This window comes from Amyelois transitella, chromosome 2 (assembly GCF_032362555.1).
Source record: "Amyelois transitella isolate CPQ chromosome 2, ilAmyTran1.1, whole genome shotgun sequence".
Taxonomy (NCBI): domain Eukaryota; kingdom Metazoa; phylum Arthropoda; class Insecta; order Lepidoptera; family Pyralidae; genus Amyelois; species Amyelois transitella.
In genome coordinates, this window is record NC_083505.1 from 5,630,153 (window position 1) to 5,640,912 (window position 10,760).

The 10,760-nt window shown below is 36.0% G+C and overlaps 2 protein-coding genes across 2 annotated transcripts; one reads left to right on the forward strand and one right to left on the reverse strand.

Annotated features, from left to right (window-relative positions):
• The first annotated feature begins 6,279 nt into the window (after positions 1–6,279).
• On the forward strand, positions 6,280–8,502 carry LOC106143199 (dnaJ homolog subfamily A member 2-like). The gene is made up of 2 exons (XM_013345223.2): positions 6,280–6,436; positions 6,589–8,502. Exons 1-2 carry the CDS (start codon positions 6,368–6,370, stop codon positions 7,738–7,740), a joined length of 1,221 nt encoding a protein of 406 aa, XP_013200677.1. The 5' UTR covers positions 6,280–6,367; the 3' UTR covers positions 7,741–8,502.
• LOC106143200 (transcription termination factor, mitochondrial) lies at positions 8,399–10,753 on the reverse strand. The gene is made up of 6 exons (XM_013345224.2): positions 10,259–10,753; positions 9,991–10,169; positions 9,817–9,913; positions 9,406–9,559; positions 9,123–9,273; positions 8,399–8,955 (listed from the first exon to the last, which is right to left on the reverse strand). The coding sequence occupies exons 1-6, from the start codon at positions 10,407–10,409 to the stop codon at positions 8,722–8,724; spliced, it is 966 nt and encodes a 321-aa protein (XP_013200678.1). The 5' UTR covers positions 10,410–10,753; the 3' UTR covers positions 8,399–8,721.
• Between the last annotated feature and the right edge of the window lie 7 nt (positions 10,754–10,760).

A 10,760-nucleotide genomic window follows, 5' to 3' on the forward strand; every position in this document is an offset into this window, starting at 1 on the left:
TAGTTACGTAAGTAGCAACATGTAGTAGGTTGTTTTGATATGAAATCAAGGATTTCATACAAAATCATAAGATTCTCCAATTCACATGTAGACTAAGAACCATGGGCTCTCACGTAGGAAGTAGACTTTTTAAAAGTAGGACTGGACTAGTACCTAGTGGAAATTAAGATTCCATTTATCTTTCAAATTAAGATTGAATTCCATTAAGAAATGGGATGCCTGAATCTTCCTATGATCTAAAATAGGATTCCCCTGCAAAGATAGATAAAACACTTCATGCAATGTGATTCACTCAATACTCATGTCCCCCACGGAGGATCCGAGCTCAGCACCCTTTACAGGGAAACCTAACCCATATGGATCATAGAAATCATTATGGTCACACATCCAATCACTTGGATGTGGAGGCTTTTTCAGGATTTTTCTCTCACCTTAAAAGCATCGGTTGACAATAAAACTAACATAACTTAAAAATAGTTGATTGATATTGGCCACGGAAGGATCTGTCCACTATGTGTGTTACAATTTATTCATGTTTATTCAGGAACGTTAACAGTTCAAAGGCCAACACACTTAAAAAAACAATGCATGTACATATATTCCCAGAGTACTTTGTATACCTAATACTGAAAGAAAGTAAAAGTATTAAGCAAAATAAGAATAGGAATGGCAAGTGGAAATATTTAGTGTCTGCCATATGTCTGCGTATCCATCAGGAAAGAATCGTGATCATATTACTTTAGGTATAATTAGGTGACTTTATATTTATTTTTATTTACATTGGAAAATAATAAGATCGTCAACTATTATACACCAAATCAAGGGTTGCTACGTTGGTTTAAAAAATCACTATATTCGCGAGCGACTAGAGCAAGCAAAACTCATTACAGCCACGTATTAAATTTGGTTTTCTTTGATTCTTACCATTTGGAGTTTGGTTCGATTTTTTTAAATCAATTGTACCACTTCATCGTGTGTAGGTACAGTCAAGGACAAATTAACCTGACCCCCCTGCCTATCCATATAAACCAACGCCATCTCTAGCCAAGCCGCAACACTTTCAAGAAACCGATGTACATATTAAATTGACTTGAATGCAGACAAGTGGTCCTCGACTGTACAATTAATGCGCGTGTAAAATTAAATGTTTATTAAATGTCGATAGCGAATTTCACTTAACAACCCCTTATGAAAGTAGATATGTAACTTTCTTTATTACATAAGTAATATTCATAAACGGTTTCGTGATATGAATCTCAACTTGATTCGTGTACATGTAGATGAATGAACGTCGTTGTTATGAAACAATAACTATAGGCTCCATGTATATATTCTTAATTAGTATGTTATATACAAGTTACCTATAAGGATACTAGGATAAGCTATGCTTGCTTGTTTTCTACCGAATTTAAGTACCTATGGTAACAGTTTTTTGCTGTTCTCCTCGAATATGAAAATCGCTAGATTATTTTTAAATCTTGTATAAGATAGGTACTTATAACAATAGTGTTAACGTTTATTTTCGCTTCCTGGTTGTGCCCGACGTGACCGACCTTAATAGATAAAATTATGTAATGCCAAAAGGCACACCAACGTGTTTGACTGTGTGTACTCACAAACCAAACACTTTCATACCGCTTTCGAGGAATGTAAATACATATATGCAATGTTGTTCAAACTGCCATTCATATTGCACGCCCAAAACAAAGATGATTACGGAGATGGTGACGTCATAAAACAAATACACAAAAAAGGCTGAACTTTCTGAGACAATACGAGGTCTTAGGGGCACTGATGCTTTGTATGGTGCAGACTTTCACAGATACGGTCATAAATATTCACAGTGCGCAAGCGGAAACGTAACGACTAAATCTAGCCACTATATAGGAAGTACTAATGTGAGGCCCTGACCTGGCCCTGGCCAGTCACGTTAAGCTAATAATAACCTTTCATTACAGGGACTCTTCGGTCCGGAACATAGGACGCCGAAAACCTGACCAAGTGGAGAGAAAAAAGTAGGAAAGCAGACTCCGGACCCCGAAACAATCCTGCGGAGGATCCAACAGGGGTGCAACCGCGCGGGAACACGCAAAGATAAAGAGAGAGAGAGAGAGTACTTTGCGGTCCGGGTATTCTAAGTAGTTATAAAAATTTTCGTGTCCTAAAAATCTCAAAAGTATAAAGTATCCTACAATAGGGTACTTCATATAACTCTTAAAACCTTCACTTAAAACTTACAAACACTAGAATTCAAAATTCTATGTAAGAAACTCACGAGCCAACACAACCCTTCTCACACTTAAAACATAAAATTGGTCACTATAATATATTATAGTGAAAAACGCACTCTGACCGATTTGGATGCGATTTTACTTGTGTGTGAGAAGCCGTTTTTGAGTTTATCAAGCAAAAATGTAATAAACAGTTTTAAAAGAAAGTTTTCTTCTATTGTTGGGTTTTCTCAAATACCTTCCATGCAATAGATACGACTCGTCTACAGATGATTTTATTGCACGTTGTAAGGTTGCACTCATGAGGAAGGTACATACTTTTCAGTAAGCTTTTACCATGAAGACATCTACTTTATTGTTCTCTAAATTCTAGTAAGCCGAGAAACAAATACACATTTACTCGATTAGAAACGAATCGGTGTCGTGAGATAGATCCCAGTGCCTACGAAATGATGCAACAATAAGGCGAACTATTTGTTTTAAAAAAAACAGAGAAGTCATAACATTGTCATATAAATCTAGTTCCTGCGCATGCGATACGTAAGTGTAATGTAGCTATTACCTATAGGAGAAATTGAATTAAGTAATACTAGTATCCATATTAAATCTTTAGTATTTAAGCAACGCGGAGTGTCATTCCGGGACGGAAGCCCGCGTTTGATTATTTATGAACTAGATAAGTAGTAAGTTTTTCATAAAGTAGACACCCTTCCTACGCTTTCCAAAGACACTCGGAAAGTTTTGCGAAATAGAAAATAAAGTTCTATGGGCATTTTTAATTTCACGCCAGTCAAATTGAAAAAGCTCGCGTGCTCCCGCTTATAGACGACTCACTTTGGTAGGGGTTTCTTTCTGGATCGTATTGATATATACAAGTCTGACATATAAATACACTAAGGTGAACCTCCTTGCAATTTGTAAATCCTATATTGCCACAAAATTAAGCCAATCAGCTGAACGTAATCTATTAATCTTTTCAAGACTGTTTGCTCTGTCCACCCCGCATGGGAAATAGACGTGGACGTGGATAAATGTATGTATTACGCCACTATTCCACCCGGGCCTGGTTAATAAGCATTGTTGAGGTTGTGTGGCATTAAACGTGACTCTATCCTACCTCCTCACGCGCAGATGTACGTGCAGAATCTCAGAAGGTTGAATCCCTTGGTGTAACTGCCTATTGGTTTAAACAAAAATTTTTGTTTGGATCAATTAAAGTGGTTTTGATTAAAATAATGAATAATCATATTTTTAAATAGATGTACTCATATAAAGTACATAGCTGGCCAGTTGGTGCTGGTCTGTACTGTACTTTATTATAGATTCAAAAGTGTAATACGGCCAGCATTTTAGGCACGTTATCACATATTGACACCAACACAAAAAAGAATAGGACCACTCCATCTCTTTCCCATGGATGTCGTAAAAGGCGACTAAGGGATAGGCTTACAAACTTGGGATTCTCTTTTTAGGCGATGGGCCAGCAACCTGTCACTAGTTGAATCTCAATTCTATCATTAAGCCAAATAGCTAAACGTGGCCATTCAGTCTTTCAAGACTGTTGGCTCTGTCTACCCCGCAAGGGATATAGACGTGACCATATGTATGTATGTATGTAGCACATTTTGAAAATCGTTGTTGTCTTTTTGTTAAAAAATGTGTCAAACTATCTTTTTGTATTTCTTATAATTTCTAGTTTTAGTGTAACATTAACTCTGCTTTCTAATACAATACTTTCATCTTTACTAGCTTTTTCACTTTACTTGCCTGTTACTTGCCAAATTAATGATATTTATGTATATTTAAATAGCTATTCCCAAAGACTAATAATATATATATCAATTAAACATATGAATGTTCTCAGGCCAATGGGGACCCCGACATTTTGGATGGCGTTCATGGGGCCGATGTCATCATGAAGAGGCCCTTTGGTACCTTTAATTCCAAACTGAAATGGCTGCAGCTATGGATATCTATCCCTTGATCATAGGGAACCAACAACCCACCAACCAACGGACAGTCCTCCACAGTTGCCAAACTATTGCCAGGGAGTGATTTATTTGGTCTGGGTCATGCGGATGGGATAAGGAGTGAGATACGGACATCTGCCTCAGAATTCCACACATTATTTTGAACAGGCGGATGGTGACCCACTGCTCATTGGCTAGACAAGAGCCTGTGAGCTACTTATCCTTAATAAACCACCATTAGGCGATCAGGGTGCAACACATTTAGAGCAGCTTTATAGCTTCTCTGATGGCAAGAGGTGCGGCCCTAGTATCACGAGCCCGCTATTACGTCATTACGTGCAATTCACTTATGCACTTCCATTCTGGAGTATAGGATCTGTTCTTGCGTCTCTGGCCGGCCGGCCAAGGAAAGCCAGAGGCGGGGATTCAGTTTTTGTGTGTGCATGTCTGTATGTGTTCCCCAGGAGGCAAGGTTCGTGGTATCGCCACTCACCAACGGCCTTGCCACAAGCCGCCCTTCAAGAGACTGACTGCAGTACGAAGGATACCCTTCCCTTATAGTATAGTTTACTTATTATTTATTTTCTTATTTATAATTTTAAATAGGTTTATTAAGTTTATATAATAATATTTATGAATAAAAATAATGAGTCTGACAGTTTGTAAGTGTGGTTATTTATTTGTCCGCCTTTCACGTCAAATCCACTGAACCGATTTCCATAAAAGTTTGCGTAAGAACTTAGGTACCTACATATAGTGTACGGAAAGAGACCTAGCATTGGGGCTTTCCATGTGGGATTGCGGCTCCGGGCGAAACTGTTATCCTAGATGTTTCATAAAGCGGCGTCGAAAATTAAAATTGTTATAATGCTGTCTACCCCCATTAGGATAGGAACTTTAAGAAGAAGAATAATATAGTGACATGAAAAATAACTCGCTCAACTTCATCCTCAGTTGCACATAAAAACACGAAGGCAGGGTAAAGCGGAACAGGTAGTTTGGAGAGTTGATTTGTAGAAGGACTGTGATGCCTCAAATTAAGGTTTTAGTTTCAACAAAAATAAGACTAGATAGACTAATAGACTAGAGATATCAATGAATAAATGTTTAATACGGAAACGCGAGGACGTGCAACATGAACAAGAGCTTGACGTGAATAGTCGGGTCGGCTCAGCGATGTTCTATTCTGAGGAGCGGCGTCTTGCTCGCGCAGACGTCATTCTTCGAAATTCAAACGACACGCCACAGATTCAATGTGCCAGATTTAGAGGTAGAAGACAGAGTAACAGGAAGAAAAAAAAATGTCTGTAATCCTGCTTTTCTTACCCCTCATATCTGCACAACCGCTTCACCTTTGTTTGTCCTGTCGATACTCCATGCAGGTCCCATCGTAGAGCCATGCTTAAACTCCCAATGCATCGTACGGCCACTTTCTCTAACTACTTCTCTGTCCATGCTGTTAGATTGCGGAACTCATTGCCTCCCGAGATACGTGACTGTATATAATTCCAATTTAAAAATTATTACCACTCCTAGCCTTGCTAATTTGTTATCTGTTGAAAAATTTTATGCAGGTTTACTATTTGGTATTTATATATGTATTTTATAATATTTTATTAATTATTAATGTATTTGTTGAGTGGAGTACACGTCTGTCACCCTTTTCATAATGTCTCCTATCTCGTGTCTGCTGGAAGAGATTTCTTTTGAAATAAGCAGAACCTTTCTAATTTTGTTTCTTGTGATTATAAGTCTTGATGTTTTCTGTGTAGGTACACAGAAAACAAGGTAATCACAAGGTAATCACAAGGTTTTGGCACAGTCAAGATATTACTATTAATTTAAATAATAAAAAAACCTCTAGCCAAAATAGTTAGGTATTCAGACCAAGTTCTGCTGCATAGGTCACACGAAGATTACTGTATTGATTTATCTTTAAGGTTTTTTAACTGTACTGAATGAATGTGGTTACTTCATAGATTTGTAACAAATATTGTAGCTGCGTGTGTAATGGGCTTAACATTAATTAGATTTAGTCTGTGATTGGCATTAGGCATTTTGTTCAGTTTGTTCGTTCGTCCACTCTTTAGTCTATGGTCCACTCGTTCACACGTCAGTCTTCTATCTACTAAAGTTCCTTTCTTTCTTTCAATAATCAAGGAAAAAATGGCTGATAATAAATTGTACGAAATATTAGGTGTTTCCAGAAATGCAAGCGAATCAGAAATTAAAAGAGTAAGTTACGTTACTTGTTTATTATTGAATGACAGTATTTTCAATCCACATTTCATCACATGGTCATTTCACGAATGCATGGTGATTTCGATTCCATTGTCCATTGGATAACGATGAATGTTGTAATAACGCTTTCCTATGTCATGTTTCAGAGTTATCATAAATTGGCTAAAGAATTTCATCCTGATAAAAATCCCGCTGCGGGTGACAAATTCAAGGAGATAAGTTATGCATATGAAGTGCTATCCGATCCTAAAAAAAGAACAATTTATGATAAGTATGGGCTGAAAGGGTTACAAGAAGGTGATGGTCAAGGCGGAGGTTTCCCGCCTGACGATCTGTTGGGGCATTTCTTCGGGGATATTTTTGGTATGGGTGGTGGCAGTCGAAGCAGAGGCCCTGCGCGTGGAGAAGACACCATTCATCCCCTTAAGGTGTCTCTCGAAGACATGTATGTTGGAAAAACTGCGAAATTGCAGTTAAGTAAAAATGTAATTTGTGGTCCTTGCAAAGGTATTGGTGGAAAGCCTGGATCTGTGGTGTCTTGTAAGGATTGTCATGGTCAAGGTATAAAAGTGTCTTATCAACAAATAGCCGCCCACATGACTCGTCAGTTCCAGACTCGTTGTCCTACATGCCATGGACAAGGTGAAATAATTAATGAGAAGGATAGGTGTCCTAAATGCAAAGGAAAGAAAGTCTTAAACGAGACTAAGATACTAGAAGTTCATATAGAGAAAGGAATGAGGGAAAATCAAAAGATATACTTTCGTGGGGAAGGAGATCAACAGCCTGACACCCAACCAGGAGATGTCATCATTGTTCTTCAACAAAAGCCACATGAAGTGTTCCAAAGAACTGGTCAGGATGATCTTGTTATGAAACATGAAATTACCCTGACTGAAGCTCTGTGTGGCTTTGAATTTGTTGTAAAACATCTTGACGGTAGAGATTTACTTGTCAAGCATGCTCCTGGAGAAGTTATCAAGCCAGGAGACTTAAAAGGAATTCAAGGTGAAGGTATGCCCCAGTATAAGAATCCATTTGAAAAGGGGAATTTGTACATTAAGTTTGATGTTGTCTTCCCCGAAAATAACTTTGCACCTGAGGAAAAGCTGAAGGAAATTGAAAGTATATTGCCTCCTCGGCCTGCCTTTGTTATGCCAACTGGGGAAGATGTAGAAGAAGTAAATCTTATGGATTACACTGCTAGTGAACGTGGCAGAGGCAGGGAAGAGGCATATGCCAGTGATGATGACGAGCATATGCATGCTGGGCCTGGAGTGCAGTGTGCTCATCAGTAGTTTAATATATCCATTATGGGTTCTACTCAAACCTCACACTATGTAATTTTTATGATAGGTAGATTAATATACTTTGTTTTTGACAATGCAGAGGTTGCATATTTGAAATTACCCAGCATACAAGTTGACCTATATACACTATACACATTAAGAGGTGTCAATCAAGGTGAGGTATGAAGGTGGTTGCTGGGGCAACCATAGATAGCACCTGTGTAGTCACCCACTATTTTGGTTCAACTTCTACTCCAGATGTTGTTATTGTCATTAATGGTCACATGTGAAATCAAATAAGTAGTCTCATTATATTGCTATTTATACATAATGCCTTGTATAAATAGATGTAATATTTTTATCTCTTGAGCATGATATAATTAAAATGTTAGTGAGTTGTTCAATTCATTCCAGGGATATTTTGTATATGGCTGAAGCAATAATCATATGATATTTGAGAGATTGTTATTGTATATCACTTCTTATTGTATCATGAACAGCTTCATCATCCTATATTCTAACTTACTTTATTTAGTGGTTTTGGGTAATTTGTGTGATTTGGAGTTTCTTCCATGTGTCAATTCAACTTTATCTTTAGGTTACTATTGTTCACTTATGCCATTTTGGAAGAAATTCTCAATTGTGAGGCACAATAAAAGGAACCAAATATTTTTGTGTAATTTATTTCTTTTTATCATTAACATAATACAATTTTGAACATAGAGATATGCAATGTACAGACTGGTAATCAATAAAAAAATACATATTCAATCTTTTAGTTAATTTAAAACACCACTCAAAAATTGTAAGCATTATTTTATTGTAACTTTAAAGTGCCCTGTGGTTCCCTTAGGAAAAGTATTATTAATCTTTTCCCACCAATAAAAGGTGGCTAAGTGAATAGGCACATTCATGAACCAATGAATTAATTTATCCAGGATCATGGTCAAAAGGTGCAAACCGTACTCTGGAGAAGTGAGGTAACCAGGATTAATGCAAGATGGAAGATGAACTATCTTTAGATGTTAAAGCCTCTACATATTTATTAAAATCCTTTTTGCTTCTGCACAGAACATTCAAATTAATTTCATTAAGACCTAATTCCCTCAGCTGCTTTAGTCTTTGAAGCACCGTATTTGGTGCTGATGTTAAAACTCGAGGTTTGGCAGCAATATCTTCCACCCTGAAGCCTTCTTTTATGAGGATGTCCAAAAAATTCTTCACCTACAAATGTCATTAATAATTGAAAAATTAAATAAGGCAATTTTATAACTACATGCCATTCCAGATAAACAATTAGAATAAACTATAATATTATAAAAAGATTTCCTTAAGGGTTACAGTAAATTACTTAAGATGTACCTGCACAGTAACATGAAACTTAAAAATACCTTGGTCACACGTATAGTCTTCAATGCTGGTATTCTCATACATATTTTTTCTACTTTCTCTGGTGAAATTTCCAACCTGTTAGCTAAATACACCTGAGTTGATTTTGTATCACCTAAAATATTTTTTGTCTCTTGAGATATATTGACGTATCTGAAAACAAAAATAATTTATATATATCACTAGTGTGCGCCAGCTGAATTTGGCCTTTCAGTCTTTCCAAAATTGTTGGCTTCCACTCAGCAAAAGAAGAAGATGTGATATAATATGTTATATATACAGTACCTGTTTAAAATGTCTTCTGAACACCTTACCATCCAAGGATACAAATTATCAATTCCCATACTTTTGACCCTTTCAAGTCTTTCTCTTATTGTATCACTTCGATACTTGAGAACCCACAGGTCTCTTATTATGCGGTCTCCAGACACACCATTTTCTGTAAATTTATTTATTGTACAAAAAAGTATAAAACACTAAAAGGATACAGAAGTACAAGAATCATTTATGACTTGAATATGGTTACAATACACAACATATACCTTTCAAGATGTTGGAGTATTTATTATTCTTTTATATTTTTAATAGATTTTGCCTTAAAGAAGTAAAATAAATTCCCTTTGCAAATATTTCAAGTTAATGTTATAAAAATAGATGCCTTAGTTTTTTATTCTTCTGTTTTGTTGAATTTCTTACCTAATAAAACTTCTAATGAACTGCTGAGCCAATTAAAAGACAGTCCATAAATAAATGTCCTCTGTGCTAATTTTTCACTAAGAATCCATGATGGGCACTGAAATGTTTATACCAAACAAATATTTGCAAATACCATGAACTCAATTTAAAGCAAATTATTTAAAAAAAACTTACTTTTACTTTCTCTGCCAAATAATATAGTCTATTAATACAAAACCCATTTTTCTCATCATTTTCAGTGACTTTATAAATATGTAAAAGTGTTTTGACTGGCAATTTATAAAATGGACAAGCATCTTTATCAGACTGAAAATTGAGTGACTTTATAATTTCATGTTTATAGTCATGGGAATCTGAAAATGAAGAAAATAACATGAAAATACAAAATACTGACAGGGACTCTTTATTCTATACTAATATAGTAGTTACAACTACAAGTCACCTTTACTTTCTTTTGCTTTTTTGATCGTTGAAAATGGTAAAGATAAAAGATTTATAGCTAAGTGCTTGTTTACTGGGAAGATATTAATGTCAAGTGAGAGAGGACGTGGTTTCCATAATAGCAGCGATTTCACCAGTGTTTTTACAAACATTTTTCTATAATGAAAGTTTGGATTTAAAAGCAATGAAATAGTATGATAACATGTAGAAATTCTCCTTTCTTAAGTTCAGCATAAGTTTAGAGTACGCAGACATCAACTATCTTTCACACAAATATAACTTGCGTTTTGAGGGATTTTAACACTTAATCTTATGTAAATTTCTCTATTAAATTTGCTTTAATTTGAGTTTTGATGTTTCTTCTTCGCTTAACTCCACAGATATTGTATCAACTCTATTTCTTTTTCTCAATCATTTAGGTATCTCTATTTAGTTTGTGTTCTCAATCTCAATTCAATAGGTACCTATGATATTTTCACTCTGTGACACTTGTCGCAGTAAAG